General features: G+C 38.4%; 1 protein-coding gene across 1 annotated transcript in view; it reads right to left on the minus strand.

The window, feature by feature from the left end:
• Positions 1-21,876, minus strand: part of LOC140245782 (dedicator of cytokinesis protein 3-like) — a 127,603-nt gene that overhangs the window by 79,769 nt on the left and 25,958 nt on the right. The window contains exons 5-9 of the mRNA XM_072325305.1: positions 20,532-20,628; positions 7,968-8,201; positions 6,963-7,001; positions 5,052-5,132; positions 545-672 (exon numbers count right to left, since the gene is read on the minus strand). Coding sequence (XP_072181406.1) covers positions 545-672; positions 5,052-5,132; positions 6,963-7,001; positions 7,968-8,201; positions 20,532-20,628 — 579 coding nt within the window. The remainder of the gene's footprint in view (positions 1-544; positions 673-5,051; positions 5,133-6,962; positions 7,002-7,967; positions 8,202-20,531; positions 20,629-21,876) is intronic.

Here is a 21,876-nt window from a genome sequence, read left to right on the forward strand (position 1 = left end):
CAAAGGTCAAGGTCAAAGGTCACAACTGAAATTCTGTGTAGAAGTTTCAAAGCTCCCATGTAGTGCTATCATATAAAGCAAACAGAATCAAAATTGGCTCATAAATGACAGAGAAGTAGCAAATATAACATTTTGATCACACACGGACGCACACACGGACGGACGCACGGACGGACGCACAGACACACACACATACGGAGCCCGTTTCATAGTCCCCTGCTCGAACTCATTCGGCGGGGACAAAAAAAATGCATTCATAATTTTCAGTGCATGTCGATGTAGGCTCTTGTGAAATGTTAAATCAACAAGAAGCATTTCATGAGTAGACATCTTTGGTGCTGCTCTCAGCAAGGAAATATAAAGTGTACAAGACAAGGTGACGATTTAACCCCATGCTCCCAAAACATTGTAATTTGGAATTGATATAATGTGTGACATATCAGATGCCAACAAGTGAGTTAAGGCTTTGATGAACATGTTGTTCTACAGTGTCTTGTGGGAGTGGCCACTATTATGCAATGAGGTGCTTATCTCCGAAACTCACGTGATGAATATGTTTTCTTTGGCGTCGTAGAGGGCGAAGAACGCTTCGGCAGCCTCTCCCGTGTTGATGCCGAAGTTTACCAGCTGCAAGTGGAGGTGGTGGGCAAATGCCTCCGGGGGATCGGCAGACTGTGAGGAAACCAGCAGGATTTATCCACTTTAACACATTTCATACATTTTATTATATATATTCTACAGTCAAGCACGATATTTTAACATATTTAAAAACATACTGAAGGTCACTGTGACAATTAAAGGGTGATTAAAATCATAAAGTGTGCATCATGCAGTGCAATTAACAAGGGATATCTGGGCCCCATGTAATAAAAAGTTGATATGATAGCAACTCTTGTTGGAATGGCAATTGCTATCGTAATGACAAGAATCCAGCTTCCTGATTGGCTGTTGCTGTGGGAAGTTGCCATTCCAGCAAGACTTGCTATCTTATCAAACATCTTTTATGAAATGGGGCCCTGGTTTCATTTTGCCAATGGGTTTCATCATGGCTGGGACGTCAATCTGATACATTTCAGCATAGATACATACATGTACTATTTCACAATATCACCACAGAACATCTCTAACTCCACACTGTAGTTGGTAAATGGATTACATAACACTTTTGTAGGCACTGTCATGAACATGAGAAGTATTTAATTCTGACTACCATTCACAACATGCCTTCTATTACAGTAACACATAAACCCTAATTTTGCGATGCCCATATATCTGCATGTTTCTCCACAGCTCATAGCCGGCATGTGTAATTGATAGGGATAGAGCGCAAATGCGACCCTAATGTTCATTTCCTGTATGTGAGACGATGTTCATTCTCTATGACTGTATGATTTGTTTGAACTAATGCACAGAAAGAGAGAGAGGAAAAAAAAAAACACACACAACTATCACACATATGTTGTACATCATTGTCACAATATAAAGAACAGCATCAAGAACTAGATATTCCCTCACACCTGTGCATTGCCACGCGACAGTCCAGATAGAAGTTGGGCATAAAAGAGAATACATGTGAACACACTTAACACATAATCTGATGCAAATGATTGTTAAGACGAGTAAAATAACATCAGTTCTTGTTATCAAGATGTTATGCTTGACAAGATATGTTAATACCATGGTGAGCTTGGTGAAAAGAAAAAAACAATTGTTAAGAAAATGTTAATAAAAAAGTATATGCTGAAAATAAAATAAAAGAAACAAAAATGTTTGCATTAATACAGATGGTTATGTGAGACTCTAAAAATCATATTTTTTATTGTTGCTGTTACTACGACTACTACTGCGATGCAATTATGTATAACGGTTCCTGCTAACAAGTTCCATATTGTGCTTGAGGTGGTAAAGCTTTCAACTCTGGCAGGAAATGTCTCTTTTTTTTCTTTCTCAAAGGATTCTATCATTTGAAATTACAAGAATAAGAACAAATGTAAATGTTTATTTTTTCTTGTATCATTGAAAGCAGGAAATAAAATTTTCCTGATATCACTTTTTTTTCAATATTATCCTTTCATACGAAACTGTTTTCAAGCTATATTCATTTACAACTATTTTCAAAGGTTCAATTACAATTTACTTTGTATTTGTATACTTTGTATCATTTGACACACACAATTATGTGTGTATATATATATATATGTATATATATATATATATACATATACATATATATATATATATATATATATATATATATATATATATATATATATATATATATATATATATATATATATATATATATATATATTTGTCATGAATTTAAAAGATTTGTTTGTCCCTGCTTTGCTTCCTTTCACTATTGTTTGGATTTTGGAGTTTACATGTACTTTTGAAGCTAAAGCTAATGAAGATTTCAGAAATGATGACCGTTTTTCCCTATAAAGACTATTAGAATTTTTCACCTGCAGGTGGTCTCTTTTGAATTAGTGATAAAGAGTTGTGCATTTCATATCACTATATGTATTACATGTATTCATATGCCATAATACTTATACTATGTGACATCACATGATTTAATACTGTATACGCCATATATTTCGTGAGTCTAAAATTTCTCGCGAATCGGGATCTCCCGACAATTTCGCGAGTGGTTAAATTTGCGATCGTGGAGTCCTGCACTGGAACGGAGAAGTGAACATGCATACGTCAGATTCACATCGAGATCAGAGTCAATATTTTCGTGTGTCTTTAATTTCGCGAATAGCACCTAACTCGTGAAATTTGCAAAAAATAAAAACCTCGCGAAATATTCGGTGTATACAGTACTGAACTCCAATTTACATCTTAAATTGAAGACTATTATTTTCTTTTTTAATTTTACTTGTTTTCCATTTTTCTTCTCATAAGCATCAGTGACATCAATTTGAAGTTGAGAGAGCACAGTCAAATGGACATGCGTGAAATAGTCTCTGGTACCGAGAGTGTATAAACTTTATTATTTTCATTATTAGTGTACAAAACAAGAAACTATTTAGCAAAGCTCCAAGATTAAAATAAATATGAGTTGCACATTTTTACATGTTACTAGTGTCGCTGATATTGTGTAAAATGCAGCTAAAAAAAAAGTCGAAAATGATCACTACTTGCTTCAAAGAACAGGAAAACATGACAGTAATTGAATCGACAACTAAAATTCAATTTTTCCCTTACAGAAAGTAGTGTCAGAATGAACCATTCAGAAAATGGTAACTACCACGGTACTATCTCTTTTTAATACATACAGTATATCTCAAAACAGAAAGCATGATTTTTTATTTGTTTTGAAAGCTGATTGTTTCTTGTGTCCCCCCCACCCCCTATCTACTCGACAATAATCATACAGCTCGGTCGGAGCAGTGAGACAATCCTTTGAATCTCGCCATCATGCCTGGGGGGTGTTTCATCAACGTTTGTCGGCACCGACAACTTGAATCACCATAGTAACAGTCAGTGACAGTGACCAGAGCATCTCAGCCAATCAAAACCAAGGATTTTGCTGAAAGCATTGGTCTGATAAGCGTTGATGAAACACCCCCCTGATTGCTCTTTATCACACTTCCAGACAAATTCTGAATGACATCCACCTAATAACATGCCACTTCCCTAATTTGTCTTCAGCTCACAATCAGAAGATATTGCGGAAGAGCATTCTGACTGTCCTTGGAACTTTGGAACCACTACAAACATGAACAATGTATTCTTAAAGGGATTGTATAGTTTTTGGTTGAGATGGGGGATTCAGATTTTTACTTTTTGTGAGATAATCAAAAATCATTTATGAAATATGAAAGAGCGTACAATTCTATAAAGGTATATTCAAAGTTTATTTCATAAAAATTGTTTCTGAAAAGGCTGAGATATCCCCAAAGTAAAACACAGTGGACCTCAAAAACAATTTTCATCAAAGAAACTTTGAATTCCCCTCAGAATTGCAAGCTCTTTCATATCTCAAAAGAGGTTTCTCATAGTCTCACAAAAAAGCTGGAAACTCAAAGCCCCATCTCAACCAAAACTATATCATCCCTTTAATGTCATCGTCTAATCTTGATAATTTATTATCACATAAAAATGTGGTCAGGAGCTGAGAATGAAAGCAACGCCACTAAGTACAGTCTCATGGAAGTGTCAAGCTGCGTCACATACTGTGCGAGCTGAAATTTTCACCTACAGGTATCTTTACGAATTGCTATTTGCCACACATTTTCACATGTTGTTAATTTTGCAGTTGAGAAGGTCTAATAATTGTTACTTCACCATTCAAGAAACAAATACGAATGAGAACCTAGCAACATTACTAGCAGTGAATGTTTTTACTCTGTGATTTCCTGTACATAAACAAGAAGTGTGTTCTGCATGTGAAGTACAGTGCTAGCGTGTTGCTATGTCCCAGATATCCCTACTACATCATAGCCCCCACCGTAAGCTAGACCTACAGTAGTTTTTTTTTTCTATTTGCATGTTTTTACATTCACAATTTAAAGACAATTCACAAAATTTGTGAAAATAGAACCACCTCAAAAACTTCAGCTCATAGAGTACATCGCACAGTCTCAGATTGACTTGCATTGACTGCCATTTTATCTTGCTCATTTGCTGAAATGCGGACAAAGTAGTTTTTGAAACATGTGTGAAATGCAATGATCTATCTAGTCTACTCTGATGTACTTGATGACGATCCCTCTTTCAAAGAGATTCTGACTCTGCTAGCAAACTCAAAGACAGTAAGCTTTGAAGAATGCAATAAAGCAAATAAGAACTTAACTTTTGGAGCACTCAAAAGATAGGCCATAGAATGATGCATTTTTTTAATACAGAGACATCCAGCACCGACAATTGAATCCAAATAAATAATTTACACCATACACCTAAATTAAACATGTTAACCTTCATACACACACTAGCATGCTGTGCCAATACCATGTGCTTAATGTCACATTGTGATTGTGACTGCAATAGACATTGTTTTCACATAAAGCTTAGCCTCCCCTCAAGAACCACATCAAATTTACCTGTGTTTGTGGTGGTGCCGGTTCACTGGGCACTTGTACAGAAACAAGTGCTAGCAATGGTTGCATTGAGGCCTGAACCGGCTATTCGGCCGACAATCCAATGACACGGTGAAGGGGTGGGCGGCACAACCGTCAAAGGTAGGGGCGGGGATTGGTTTTGGTCATGCCGGGGGTTTTCAAACCACAGTGGCAAATGGGACAACCAAGAACAAAAATCGGAAGTGTGATGACAAAAGAAAGAAAACCCAACAGAAAGAAAAACACATTGAATAAAAGAAACATAACAAAACACTTGGTGTGGAAAGAAGACAGGAAAACATGCATTATTTCCTTCTAGAACATTTCAAATGAATTTCAAGGCTTATGCAACTCCAGAAGTAAAATGTTTTTTCACAGTTTGGCATGCTCTAGCTCTAAGGATCATTTCTAAACAATCTACTAGTCACTGCATATCACTGCACCAAAACAAATGTCATGACTTCAAACTTTTTTGTTATTTTTTTCAACAGCAGGCACTGCATCAGAGTCAAAGTACCACACCCCTAAAACATAATGGACAGAACCAAGTGATTGATTGCCACCTGCCTGCTTAACCCTAATCAGGCTGGGGGGGGGGGGGGGGGGGGGGGCGGAATCCGCCCCCCCTCGACGTTTCGCGCAATATCTTCGCAACGCGAAAAGCTCCCGCCGCGATGTTTCATGACTTTTTTCTTTCAAGTATCGCGCAACTTTTGAGACCCAAATTGTTGCGCCCGCGCATACCGTTTTGACACGACGCCGGTTTGAAAAAAATTTGTCAACCCCAAAATTGCTCAAAAACGTGATTTTGTGTACAAATCCAATGCAAATTGTGTTTTTTCAATTAATTCACATAAAATTCATATCTTCACTTAGAATGGCCGAAATTAATTTATTTTAGCATAATAATGCTTAGAAAAATGCCTGTGACAAATTTTGGCCAAAAAACAAACAAAAACAAAAGGTCAAAAAACAAGGAAATACATAAGAAATTCAAAAAACAATAAAATACATTAGAAATTAATTTCAATACAGATTTTTTTTTATCCTATGTCTCAAAAGAATGATACAAGAAACATTTTAAAAAAGAAATCAGCTTAATTGGAGCATTAACAAGTGATTTAGAGCCCAAAACTGATTTTATGCATAAATTACAATAATTAATTAATATAAAATATAAGAAAAATTTTTCGGAGAAAGCAACCATACATTTTGATAGAATACGTCGTGGGCGTCGCGTGTGCCGATTTTCGGCGCAATCGCGTGTTCCATAGGCGAGATCTGAAGGGGGGGCGGAATCCCCCCCCCCCCCCAAGATATAGCATAGCCAAAAAAGCCCAGCCTGATTAGGGTTAAATCATACAATGACAAAAACCTTCATGTGAGCATGCTCAAATATGTCAGAGGTACATTTCACAAAGACATGAACAAAGACAAAAATTGTACAATATACTTGCACCTTGAATAACCATGATAAAAAGCATGCATAGTGCAACAGTGCCACAGATAAAGAAAATAATAAGAATACATAGAAGCTTACTAAATCCAGAACTGACAAAAGCATTACACCCATGAGGATACAATTGTGTGTACTACAGGCAAATGGGCAGATTGTAGTATTAAAAGTTGAGGACCTACGATGTAACAACTATGCAGGAGTTTACATGACGTTATTCTCGACAAACTTTAATGATATTAGAATGTCAGAGGTAATGGGTCAAGGGATCAAACGTTAGAATCACAAGAGTTAATACATCAAAGTATCTTGTAATTATGTGGACGGATTACGGGGTTTGATGGCTTTGGTATATTAGGGTGCCGTATGTTGGATTATGTCTTTGAAGTGAGTACATTTTGCACACAACATACTTGTCTTTCACACACTCTACTTACCAGGGAAGAACTTTTTGTTTCTTGTGCACTACGTAGATGCTGCAAAATGCAAGGTGAATGGTAAAAGAATGAACTAATTATATAAATGTCTTCATGATTGACATTTTCCTCCAGAGATTCAGTCAAATTCAATTTTTGTCATGATAGATTTGACCCACCCCCCTCAAAGTTTGATTTTGATGTGGAATATATTCTCCAAATGACCATAGCCTGCATCCAGCTAAGCCTAGCTCTGAATGGATTCTGAGATCAGTCGGATGGATGGACAACTCTACGGCAGTTGGGCAGAATCCTATTCCTATGAACTGATCTCAAAGAGCATGGACAATCTGTAATCTCTTACAATATAACATTTGCAAATTCAATACATTTTTGTACATCGCTGGAAATTCATCTACAATGTCAATTCTGTGTGCCCCTTCCTACTATGATATTTGTTCTCTCTGTTTAAAAAAAAGAATTCACAAAGAGAGAACACAGCATTGATCTCAGAACCTCCCCCCAGCAGCAAACCCCAGACTTTGTCTTTGCATAGTTCCGTAAGGGAAATTGAGGCCAGCTGAGCCCCCTTGTGGCACGGTTCGAAACCAGCTACACTGTCAGAACATCCCCCGTTTGCACAATCGAGACTGCTGTCCATTCTCTCTACACATCATTCCCACTGTGTGGCAAATCCAATCAAAGTGGAAGCGCAGGTTCGGTAAACAACTCCAAAAGTTACAGTCCCATACGTTCATGTGTTTCTACGTACAAATGTACCATCAAACCAGTCTACGACTGCTGAAGGGATATATGAAATGTGGTTGTTGTCGACAGAATTTGTTGCAAATCATTGTTTCAAATCAGGTAATTAGTAAAAGTGGAATCCCACGGAAAAGCTGGTCCATGTCTCTTGCCACTTTGAACTAATGGCTTATTCATGCTTTAACATTTGGTAAGAACTAAATATATAAAAATAACAATAAAGATTTGGTGACAAGGAGCATCTTGTCATAAGCTACTGACCACTTTGTGCAGCTCCACCAAGCTGCACTGGCTACTGTCCACTATCTTGCCATCTACACTCGGGACGAGGTCAAGGCCAAGCCGACAGTTGCCCCAGTCCACTCGACTCATGATGGTGCACTTCACGTCCTTACATTCGTCCAGCGTCATGGTGCCCGACAGCAGCTGCCTTCGCAGCTCAATCAGCTCCAGCATGATCTTCTTCAGCTCGCGGAACCAGTCCATTTTGTGACTCTGAAGGGAGAGAACATGATGGCAATCTCGGTTCAATGAATCAAGTCAGAGTTTAGCAACTCCTCTTCTCTGCTCCCCATCCCCAAATCCCCCATCCCTTATCCCCCATTCCCATTCCCCTTCCACATCCCTTTTCCATCTTTAATCCCTATCCCCATTATCCATCTCCATTCCCCATCCCTACTACACATATCTTTACTCTCTATTTCCCATTCCCCATTACCATTCCCTATTCCCCAATCCATGTTCCCTTTTCCTCATCTCTATTCCCTATCCCCTATTCCTATTCCCTTTTCCCCCTCGCCCATCCCCATTCCCATTGTCCATCCCCATCCCCACTATCCATCTCTGTTCCCCATCCCTACTCCACATACCCCACTCCCCATCCCCATTCCCTATTCCCAAATCTGTTCCAAATCTTTTCCACATCCCTATTCCCTATTCCTATTCCCTTATCCCCCTTGCCCATCCCCATTCCCATTGTGCATCCCCATCCCCACTATCCATATCCATTCCCCATCCCTACTCAACATACCCCATTCCTCATCCCCACTCCCTTTTCCAAATCCCTGTTCCCTATCCCCCATCCCTATTTCCTATCCCCATTACCCATTTCCCACCCCCTTTCCGCCCCCTATTCCCCATTCCCATTCGCTGTTCTCCTATCATCATTTCCACTCCCCATCTACATACACTGTACAATCTCTATCCCTATTCCCACTTCCCCATCCCCATTTATCATCCCCCATCCCCATTCCCTATACCCCATGCTTATTCTCCATTCCCTATATCCCATGCCTATTCTCCATTCCCTATACCCCATCCCCACTCCCTATATCCCATGCCTATTCCCTATAACCCATGCCTATTCCCTATACCCCATGCCTATTTCCCCTCATCCACCCCCGCACCCTATCCTCCATCCCTACTTGACATCTGCTACCTTCCTCTTCATCTCCTTTCCCTCATCCAAGCTAGGCAACTACTGCTAAGGATATTGCATCAAGCTCTACACTGGTCTTAAATTAAAGAGATTTGTCAAACATCTATTCATGGATAAATCATGCACAAAACTCCAGGGTTTCTCACAACATCATCTCAAAAACATTGTATGAATAAACCATCAAAGATGGTAGTAAAATGAAGTGATTCCTTTGTTCTTTTACAACTTATGGCTTTGAATGTCTGAAGCCATTATTTTGCTTATCTCAATTGTCTGATAAAGCATATCACAACAATGACATTTTGAACATCCTTGATTATGCCCAATATTCTTAGTGGAAGAAACTCTTACTTGTACGAAAGTATTGTGACATTTGCCTGCACTATTTTCTGACCCATTAGAATATTGTTTCTGTTTCCGACATAAAGAGTTCAGACCAGTCACAGTTTTTATGGGTCATTACTTGCCTGACAGGGGTATCAAAACTACACAATCATAGCCTATGTGAAGTGAAGAATGCAAAAGCGTTCTCCTGGTTCCTTGCAGAATGCGAAGGTGCCATTCACATCTCAAGCAACCACAGAGATAGAATAAACCCGGGGCTTATATCAATACCGGCTCGCTATCGAGAGCCGATCATGTGACCCAGTTTGAGGTCACACAAGCCATTTTTCTGTTCCTATACTTCCTGTTTGATTTTGGATGCCTCAAACATTGTTCCCATCAAAGCATTCGCACAGAATGTAATGAATGCTACAAAGTCCACTGATGTATCTATGGGATGTATTTGTAGGTGGAGATTATCTAATCAAAATGCTTGTTGGAAAGAGAATGGGGAAGTCTAAACTGAGGAAAGGAATGTGAATATCTTACCACTCAAAGTAATACCATTATCAGTCACAGGTATACTCATACTTTTATTTTCTAAATGAGTTGTTTGCAGACCAACCAAAAAGCAAAGTAAACAAATTAGGAAAGCTCATTTATTCCATGTCATTGCCTCATAAACTAGGACTAGAGTATGAACATACTATGTGTTATCTTTGTAACAAGTTTTTCAACAGTAGCTCAAAGCCTTTGGTGGTAGTGCAGCAGATCAGAATGATTTGCAATTTCCAGATGATACTTTTTATTGCCTAACAAACTGAGACTAGGTTAAAAAAAAAAAAATACAGATTACAATAATTAAGTCTATTCTTATGTTCCCAATAGGCCTTTACAAATGTTAAACTCCGAAGTCAAAATAAGGTGGGATTGCCAGTTGAGTCATGGTGCAAACAAGCAATCAACAAGTGTGCGGCACTCTTAACCAGCCCACCATGGCATGTCAGAACTGTGGGGAACGTTTCACGGAACGGTCGGGACTGCATGTACATCCGTATCGCCATGCCACCGATACCACCCATAGCAGCAGCTCTAATTGCATAATACGCTTGTCAAGTGACAAATCGCATGCCGCAGGAAGTTCAGCCCTTATCCTTCGACCGCTGCTCCTTACGCTACGGCTGTACGACTTGCTGCTAACTAATAATTTCCAATCAATCAGCGCATGTTTGAGACTAGCGCTTTGACAGATCAGACAGCTGAGCAGCATCAGATACGCGGCATGATTCACTTTGACATCACTGGGGGATCGCTAGTGGGAAATATCACATCTTCGTCCTTCCTTGTTTGACCCCATCCCTCACTTAAGGCATCAATATTTGATCACAGATTTGTTTACACAGCTTTGTAGGATTCCAACTCTAAGACTGTATTAAATAAATAAAGAAGAACAAAGACATACAAGGTAGGATGATACACCTCCCTTAAAAAAAAAGGAAATCCCTCCATGTTCTCTTTCAAGTTGCATGAAAAGAAAGCTCTACAATACTTCAAATTTTATGATTCCTTAGTTTTCCTTACTTTGATTCTAACCCACTTTCAGATTTAAAAAGTCACTTATCTTAGACCCCGTTTACAGTGCGAGGCTCGGCCGCGGCTTGGCCGCGGCCGAGCCCACCTTCATTTCAGTGTAAACGCGCAAAAGGCCAAATGTGAGGCCAAAATTGGCCTAGGCCAAAATTGTCCTCGCATTTGGCCTTGCTCTGGAGGTGGTCTCGGCCGTGGCCGAGCCGCGGCCGAGCCCGGCCTTTATTCAGTGTAAACGCAAACTGGGCCAAATGCGCGGCCGATTTTAGTCTGGCTTCCAAACCCTCTGCCTGTATATTTCGCTATTCAGGATGTTAACCCCCTCAACGTCGAAAACTAATATAGTTTAAGTTGGTTTTGTCCTGCAAAGGATTTTTGTCCTTCGGCAAAGGCCTTTGCCCGAACGGCGACTTCGTCGCCACGGAATTCAGTTGGCAAAGGGTCTGAAAACCAGACAATACCAATTTGCGTTTGTTTACAAGCAGAGCGCCACTACGACAAAATATTGAAAGGTTTGAATTAAAAGCGCAGCCGAGCCCAGCAGTGTAAACGGACAAAATTGCGAGGCTCGGCCGCGCAATTGAGGTCGGGCTCGGCCGCAGCCGAGCCGCGGCCGGGCTCGGCCCCGCACTGTAAACGGGGTCAAAGTTAAACTCTGCCCCTGACAAATCTTCTGCTTGAATGACAGGAGAGGGGAAGAGTGAGAGGGGAGATAGGAATTTTTCATCTACTTAAAGGGTAAAGATGGCAGTAATTGTAATTTCTCAAAAGTATTCAGACTGTTAAAAGAATGTCCATTAGAGGTTTTAGCAGGTTCAATATGTGCTACATTACAAGCTATTTTGCAGAATACTATTGCAGGTGGTGATACAAACTGTAGTTGCGAGACTTGATGTTGCCAATTTGAGGAAGTGGCATGCTTCCACAAGACATATTAGTATGGAAGAATTGCAAGTTTTCAATACCACTGAAAGAACATTTGCACTACATAAAATTGTACTACAGAAAGAGTAATAAAAACATTCTACAGGATTGTAAATGGGGGGGGGGGCGTTCTATCTCTATTTGCTTTTGATATCGACTGGCACGTCGTCCTAGCATAGTGTCAAGGATTGCATATCCAGTGGTAAGGACTAAATCTTATGGGCATGAATGACGCGGCCTCTTAAATTACAATACATACAGTATCTCATAATGTGCTTTCTCTCTCTCACTGCTGGCCAGAGTTGCTGATTATCGTTGGCCCAGCCAATCAGGGGCCGTGAGTGACGGTGATGACAAATCAATTACACAAAGCTAATTGCTTTCATCTGTGCCCCCCTTTCTTACTCCACTTGCTCTCACTTACATTTGGCAGATTTCTGCCTCAATCACTACAGACGATCTCGTGGCATTCACTCTTAATCAGGCGGCTTATCACGGAAATTATAATCCACCCAAGAGAGCTCATGATCTCTGCTGTCCGTTCCAAGGAGATGACCCCTCACATCACATGTAAAAACCCGATTTGGAGCCACATAGCAAAACTGCAGTTAGCAGGGTTTTTAAGAGGGCACCCCACTCTCCACCCCCCCCCCCCAGTTCTCCCCTAATATTTGATAGATATCTAAAGTACTGTCTACTTAATACAGAACTAAATTTTTTTCAAAGTCTCAAAAGTGACCACATATAGAAACTGAGATGACGGTCATTCTTCAGAAAGAGAAACTCTAGCGGCATACATGTATCTTTCTCTCTCCTGATCTGGCTCATAAATCTAATTTCTAAAAGGTTTAAGAAGATCTCATACATACAGATACAATGGAGACAGATACCCCAAAACATAATGCCTCCAATAGCCTTCCAAAGCAGATGCATTTAAACATGACAGAGCTAACACGATATGTAAGACTCCTATAATTTCCTACTACTTTGGGGAAAAAAGACAAAAAGACCAGTCTGTAAAATCAGTGAAAATTCCATTTTCCCTACTAAACCATAGAAAAAAAAATGCGCTAAACATCACTGTAAATATTGTATTAAAGAAATTCATTACCTTCTTGGCACAATGTGTTTGTTATTAAACAATAAGTTGGCATCTACTGTAGTTAAAGGGTGCTACCAGGCAAGGGCTTTGTTTTTGCACTATGACACACTCATAAGCACATACAGTATAAACTATTTTGTTCTGAAAACTTAATACCCACATCATAAAAGGAAAACATTTGTGCAATCTTTCGCCAGGATAGAGCTCAGGAGTGTACATTGCTCAATGTAATATAGAGTGATAACTTGCTGGTCCTGGCATGTACCTTGTAGCAACCACCACACATGTACATGACATAGTATGATATGTGTGTAGCTAGTCTGTACCATTATATCTACAGTACATGTGTGCAAGCAGGGTATGCTTTACTATTAATATCATCTATACAGTGGACGCGATAATAGAAACAATAACGTATACATGCATATTATTAAATGTACAGACAGACAAAGTTGTGCACAGAATGTACTTGCTGAACCCATAAACACCATCAAAGACTTCTTTTTTTTTTTTCTTTCTTTCTTTCCGGAAGTAATAGCCACACGATAAATATTTCATTGGCATGTGTTTTTAAAGTGAAAATACAGACAATTTCGTTATAAAGTCTTCTTTTATAGACTGAAGGACCCCTTTAATACCTAAGAAGACTCTGCAAATATATTACTCACATTGAACACTTTCTCCCACACTTACAGCTTGTATCAAGTTAGGATTTTCCCCTTCTACAGAGCCTTTTTTTCCTGGCAACAGAAATATTGTTGCGACAGGTTTCCAGCCCTGGCCTATGATGAGTATTTTTCCCAAGTTCACTTTACAACCACCCACTGGGATCTAAATTTAGCAATCAGTGCTCATGGCTTGTGTGCCTGTTTCTGTTCCGGGCCGGCAAAGGACTTCACTTGGCAAAGCTGGTGCCACAGGGAATGACATACTTATGGAGAATCAAAATGTAGGCATGAGATTCTGATCAATATTCAAATGTAACAAAACACTGAATATGATTACTGTGACTAAGCGTTTTCTAAACATAACGGAGCACGTAAGGCATTGCTCACAGTCATGAGGCGTTATCTTTCTGATTGGACAACAAAATCTCTGTGCCTTAGACTGAACACAGGGTGATATATGGATTTTGTATTAAAACAATTCTGCACACTTTAATTTCCACTGACATAGATTGCAAACTTGACTACACTTCATGAGAATCTCTACTTTACACTGCATCTTCCCTACAAAAACAACAAACAGAAACATTTCTTCTTTTTCTTTTCTTTTCTTTTCTTATGTGTTTATCAAGCTAGTATGCACAAAAAGTACACTATTACTTTTACATTTCACTCAGTTACGATCTGAAATGAGACTTGTGCTCTATAAATGCGGTTTGTGCATGAGTCCTGATATCAAATACTTCACAAATGCGCTTGTATACTTCTTGTATGAGCATTTTATTTTCATGTCTTTTCACATTAAAAAGAATCTATAACCTTTTTGTGTTATTTCGTATTTCATCTTTCAGTCTGTTTGATTTAGAGTTTGCTCACTTTCAAAACTGCCAAAGTTCAGATATCTGATGGAAAGGCTAACCAAGGATAGTTACAAAGATGAGATGGTTTCAATGCTGTTTATAAGTTATATGGCAAGGGATTTAAAACTATTCTCAGATCACAGTAATCTATCTCTTCAAGAACGACAGTCACTTGAGAGTGTCAACTACCCAAGTCATGCTGTGGAAATAAAACATAAATGACATCACGCCCTACACCAGTTTTCTGAACACATTCCAACAACTTTAGCTCATGATGCTAATCATAGAATTTGTACCTCAGTTTTTTTACGGGATAAATGACATGAGAATTCAATTTCTAATTCTAATTCTAAAACCAGTTCCAATTGCTTGGCTGCGAAGATGTGTAATATTTATTGTAGTCATAGTCATTGCATTCTAAAACAACAAAATATTAATATCAAATACATACTATCCTCTCTCCCCTAATCTTTTACTTCTTCTTTCTCTACTTCCACAAGTAAATGTACACTAAATGTTCAAGGCGAAGTACAGTGTGGTATTTATTTCTTTCTCTTTTTTTGGGGGGGGGGGAGGAAATTTCTTCTATTCATTGTGTAAGAGGGAGGACCTTCAAATTTGATTTTTGTGATTCATGCAGTTACATTTACTTACAATGATTGAAATCACTATATATTTGATATATTAACTTCTGATATCTATACACAAAAGAAAAGCCACAATCCATATAACGGCTGACTTCACTTTTACTGAAAAGGAATCTGTCACATCATAACATTCTTTCGTCCAGTTTGGGTGACTGCAAGGACATTTCGAGTCTGGAAAATTTCATGCCAAGATTTCACCAAAATTTCAGATTTAAAGACTTAAGTGGCACAAACAGGACACCAGAGTAAAAAGTTAGTGTCAAGGCCTGTTTAACTTTCGATTTGTTCTGTCATTTGTTTTGTTTTCTTTTTTAAGCAGTAAAGGGCAGTTGATGAGGAAAATGGCATTCATCATAGTTAAATCATATTTTGATGGAAAAACAGGGGTGGTCAGTAATACAATGTATGCGTCTTAAATTTACAATTAAAACAAGATCAGGTTTAAGTACCATTGAGTCTTGCTGCGAATGCCGTGTGTGATCATCTCGTCCTCTCGATAAGTGCCTGCTTTAACAGGGCACGTGAATGACTTGTTAAGGATGTAAATGTTTTTTTAAAAATGGCAAAGTCCAACATTTAGAGAAATTTTTCTCAGAATGTGCCCCAACAATGGAGCCATACACCACTCAGACACTCTGGCTATGCACTTTATAAAGGTCAGACTTCAGATGGTGAGGATTTGTCCCCAAATATGCAACAAATATTTGTGAGAATGTCTTGGGGAGCACAAGAACAGATTGCGGATAGGTCAAGAAATGATCAGACAGATGTTGCTGCTTTCATGAGACATATTTATGTGAGATATTCTCCGAACTATCAGAATCTATACAATTTCAAGAAGATTTTGCGAACACAGCACATGTCTTGTGTACAACTGTAGGTCACGCGCATGATGATAAAGCTCTTTATACATTTTTAAAAACATATCACAAGATAATCACAATCCTGGATGCTTGTGATGTTTGTAAGATATTGCAAAATCTGAAGAAGCTTTAAATCCACATGTTGATTTGGAAATCTTTTGCAGCCCAACATACAAATGTTGGACAGTGCCATTTTTTCCCCTACATTTGTATCCTTCACAAAATTTGCATGCGTTGTCAAAACGGGCCCTTAGAAGCAAAACAGTCAGTCCCTCGGATAGACCCTTAGAATGGAGGTACTACGTACCGTATAATGTGAGACAGTCACCTTACATGCAACCTAAATATTTCTTCTTCTTGTTATGAGCTGCACAGAAACCCTGTGATGTAAAACGGTCAATCTGACATTAACACAACACACACTATACTATAGTGACCCTTGTGGTTGGTCAAAGGCGACCAGCAATAGTCAGCAAATGGTATAAGCATAGAATGTACACCAAGCAAACAAATACAAGCAAATACTGGATAGTTGGATATCATGCTTTTTCTTTTTCTTTTTTTTTTTTTTGGGGGGGGGGGGAATCAATGCTTTGTTAAAAAAAAAAAAAAAAAAAAATCCCTCCCTCTGGCCAAGCTCAAGAAATCCTTGATAACAGACATTTAAGAAGCAATGAACTTCCTTATAAATTCCCTCTGAGACTGAGGGAATACAGTATATCTGAAATATGAGAGGATTATTTGAAAGTTTTAGAAGCAGGAAAGACTAAACTTTTATGCTATGCATCATCAAACATGAGGAAATGATACTCGACCTCATGTTGGTACTCTAGTTGCAAATACCCCACAGTCCATGGCGAACATAGCAACTAATTAAAAGTGGAAGTTTGATAGTTCAATGCCAAAGCACTTATGAGGAAGCGGTTGACGCCATTTAACACTACAAGTCCTCCCACCCAATCTATAGTGTATTCACATGGATGTACTTGTAGGTACCGAAACTCTTTTCTATACGAGTAAGGCAACTTAACGTCTTCATACATATAATGTATGAACGTCTTCATACATAATGTGTATTCACACGGACGTAGGTACAGAAACTCTTTTCTATACGAGTAAGGCAACTTAACGTCTTCATACATAATGTGCCTGCAAACTATCAAAAAAATTTATACAAATTGTTACAATTACAAAATTTCACCAGATCGTGATTGGTACTGCACAAGGACATTTTCAATTCATGAATGATGGATGCACTGTTAGATCCTGTTTTTATTCCAAACTACATATTTTCTTCCCACAAGTGATGAATACAAGTAGTGAGCTTTATTAAAGTGTATCTGTACAAAGAAATTTAGTTTCCTGACATTGTAGGTACGTAATTGTACTGGTAATATCCCTATGAAATATAAGAGTGCAATGTTACTCACATAAAGAGACATAGAGCAATCTCTAAAATGCAAAAAATTACATGCACCTTGATCTAAGAGTAGTCTTCTGGCCTTATCAACTGCATTCGATTGCGTAGTTTGATAATTTTCTGTACGATCAGTGTACTACAATACTCTCAAAACACAAATTGCACGCAAATGTCCACGTACGCAGCTAGTGTAGGTTGGTGCTACCGCGCTGCGCCGGGCCTCTGACCAGGCAGCCGTGGCAGCCTCTACTCATGCGCATGCATATGGCTCGATAAGGCGATACCGATAGACAGGTTATAGCTGTGTGCAGACGGAGGCGAACGAAGGAAACGTGCATACACCAATGGTCTACGCGCGGCTACTATTTTCAGATTTGGCTACTATTGCAGCGCGCACTAGTGCATACTGATTTATCAAAATCAATATTTCACAGTCTGGGACATTTTTTTGTGATAGGATAGAATTTTCTCTAGAGTTGTTAGGACATGCTCTCAAACCTCTCAAATTTAAATTTCAGAGGAGAAATTCCCTTTAAACCACTGAAAAACAGTAACATTGGCATTGTTTATATCAAAAAAAAAAAACCTCATAATCTTATTCAGGGCTAATATTGGACTTGTAGGTACCACTTTCTGTAGCTAGCACAGACAAGTGTACACTGATTACACTGCATCAGATAGAGGTGATAATATATAGCACAGAAGCATACTGTATAACCAGAAATATTCCCAGCATGAAATTTTTGCGAACTTGAGCCAACAGCCTTTTTTCATGGCATTAAATTTTCACAAATTGCTGCTGGCATTCAATGCATAAATAGCGCAGACGAGAACTTTATGTCTTTTACATGCATTTTAAGTTTGCAAATCTTGGCTCCTCGTGAAATTCACGAAAGCAGGTGAATATCCCTGGGTGAAGCTCCTGAGGTACATTGCATAATGAACAGGTGTCAATCTACCCAAGGACATGATTTCTTGGCACACAGAAACCCACAGGTGAAAGAACCAGGTAATTTGCATTATCTCGTTGATATAAACGTAACAAACTAACAGCAGTTCTATGTGCAACTTTTGCATACAAGTAGGTATCATTTTAAGTTTGTACATCACTATGTGTATAATATTCATCTACACAGTTTCTAGTGGTACCTGTTCCAGATGACCCCAAATACACATGGATATTGTCTAATCACAGATCTATGTGTTCTAATCACAGCATCTTGTGGCCTTGTGCATTAGTAGGTTCTCATTGAAAAAAAAAAACAAAAAAACACAATTTGGGTCACAATCAGGGTCACTTCTTTTTTACTTCATTCTCACTGTAAAAAATGTCGAATCTTTTTTGGTCGAAATTATTTGCAAAGAGCTGACCTGCGCATTAGGTACATGAATGATATATGCTTACTACGTCACAATGGTAATTCAATGATCGAATACAGCACACCACAGCTGGTGAAAATAGCGAGGCGTGACACACACAGGGTATGGTGGAATATAAAATTTCCAATTTTTTTGCAATCAACGTTCACACTGCAGAACTTCGCATCTTTTTGCAAAAAAAAAAATCACACAAAGTAGTGCAATTTGGATGAAAACCCAAATCTTGTGAAATAATGCATTACTTTTGTTCTAATGTAAAGACTTCAAAATTTGTGTCACAATTATGATTTTGAACCGAAATGACGCATTATTTTGACTATGCACTGTATCAATTTGGCACACTTTTATGTTTTTCATCATGACCCTTTCACCCCTAACAAAATAAAAGTAGAGCCCTATATGGAGAAACTCAAAAGCTGCAGTAGCAATCTTTATTAAAGATTACTGTATACGCCATATATTTAGCGAGTCTAAATTTTTGCGGATCGGAACTGCCCGACAATTTCACAAGTGGTTAAATTCGCGATCATGGAGTACTGAACTGAACAGAGAAATGTATACGTGTACATGAAATTCATATCGGGATCAAAATCAATATTTTCGCCTGTCTTTAATTTTGCAAATAGTGCCTGACTCGCAAAAATTCGCAAAAATAAAAACCTCACGAAATATTCGGCGTATACAGTAGTTGAAAATTAAAACTAAGATTTCTTACAGTTTCCAGGAGCTGCACAGGGTCCCCACTTGTAGTTTCAAGTCGCTTGGACACAATAACCAACAAACTTGAAAGTTAATTAAGTGCAACCTCTCCCTGAACCTCATTCCCCCTCAGCTTCCAGGTCAACCCCCTAATCCACACTGAAGAACACATGCTTGCTGTACACTACTGTATCACTGCACATTAACAGCTTTATCGCTGTGCTGTGTGTATGTAGTTCCGTGTGATAAAGTACAGGGGTCATTGTGACGCTTGCAGTTTTGTCGTTTTAATCATCATGTGGGACTCTTGCTCGAAATATAAATCTTAAAGATTAGGTGTTGTGTGGATGATCATCACTGTTTAAGGGTTAAGCACTTATACTGTAAATCATCAATGATACAACTCAGTATGAATGTACCTAATTTTACACAGAATAAAACAGTACCAGCTTGACAAGTCCTTCTTTAAAAAAAAAAAAAAAAAATCAATCAATCAATCATGGACAGAGATAACCAGCTCAATTGTAATCACTATTTTAAACTGAAAAATCTTAGCAAAAATTGTGTGATCAATACAGGATTGACTGCAGTTTCTAAGGCCTGAATGCAATCATGTTCTTCATGCTAAACTCATAAAAGGCCATATCAAATACCTGGTTCTGGATTGCATGAAGTTTAAGAGACCTTTTTTCAGAATGATAGAACATGACACTTTTGACCTAGAAATAAATTGAAAATGCTGAAAGTAACTTGGAAACACATCAACACACAACATTGGTTTCATTTTTCAGAGAATGGACCACGGAAATGGAAGGATTTCGCCTGAAAAACAAAGGTTAAGGTCTGGAGGTCACTGTGAACAACAGACAGGCTGGCACGCAGGGCAGCCACCTTGTGAACTGTTTGGAGTTCTTACCATGAAGCTCTCTGTAAAGATGACATGCCATTCTCGCAGGACCAGCGTCACTTCCTGTATGAGGGGCTCGTTGGCCTTCCTCAGCGGCTCATTCTCCCTGGAAGAGGGCAGCAGCAGAAAACAAGATGGGAACGTTTAGCTCACAAAAAACAGCAAAATCAATTGAAAACAAGCAATTTAGGTAGAATGATATTTGGAACAATATGTTGTTTGTAGACAAGCAAATGCCTTTAATAATGATAATTTTTTTTTTTAATGGATAGATAAACAAACTCCATACAATGTTTGGAGAAATTATAATTCTTTACAGAAATAACCAAAGTTCTGGAATAAAAAACTTAACTGCAGTTTAAGACTCCATGGACACAAAAATTATATACTTTTACCACTGTCCTGGAATGAAAACTTAAAGGACAAGTCCACCTTCATATACATTATATGGATTGAGTGAATGCAACAATATTAGTAGAACACATCAGTGAAAGTGTGGGGAAAATCCGACAATCTGTTCAGAAGTTATGAATTTTTAAAGCACCTGCGCAATCACTGCTGAATGAGGAGACTACTACAGTGTATGATGTCACATGCGTAAAATGGTATAAGGAAAATAAAAAGAGAATTTCACAAAACTTTGTTTTTTGAATAAAGTGCACATTTCTTCAACTCGTTACTGACATATGTTAAGGGAAATATTATTCCCCTTGACTTCTGAAAGAGATAAGTCGAGCATTCTTTTGTTATGCGAGAAAAGTGAAAATATGTTGAATTTTCTTTATACATTCTTAATATCGTTACACTCATGTGACATCACAAGCTATAGTAGTCTTCTCATCCAGCTGTGACTGAGCAGAAACTTCGAAAAATCATAACTTTTGAATGGATTGTCCAATTTTCCTGAAACTCTCACTGATGTGTTCTGCTAATATTGCTGCATTCACTCAACATGTCTATGAAGGTGAACTTGTCCTTTAACTTCAGTTTAGAACTCCTTGTCATGAGGTAACTAAACTGTATTAGAAATGATGTGTTACAGCACAAAATGTCACTAATTTTCCCCAAGTTAAACTTCTTGTACTTAAAACTGATATGGTATCTGTTGCTTTTCATAAAGCAAAGAAAATGCCACAAACACAGGCTGTGTTTTTATACCGTGTACAATCAATGTACTGTAAAACGAGGAAATGTACAGTGCACTTTAATTTCGCGAATGATGTTTTACAGTATACATGTGTTCTAAGTTTGTATCCTTACTGGTTTCCATGTTACTAATATCCTGTGCAACATTATTATATTCAGAACAATCTATTTTTAGTTTTTCAGGTTAGTATCTGATCCGTTTATCTGT

The sequence above is a fragment of the Diadema setosum genome, chromosome 2 (genome assembly GCF_964275005.1).
Source record: "Diadema setosum chromosome 2, eeDiaSeto1, whole genome shotgun sequence".
In the NCBI taxonomy this organism is placed as follows: Eukaryota; Metazoa; Echinodermata; class Echinoidea; order Diadematoida; family Diadematidae; genus Diadema; species Diadema setosum.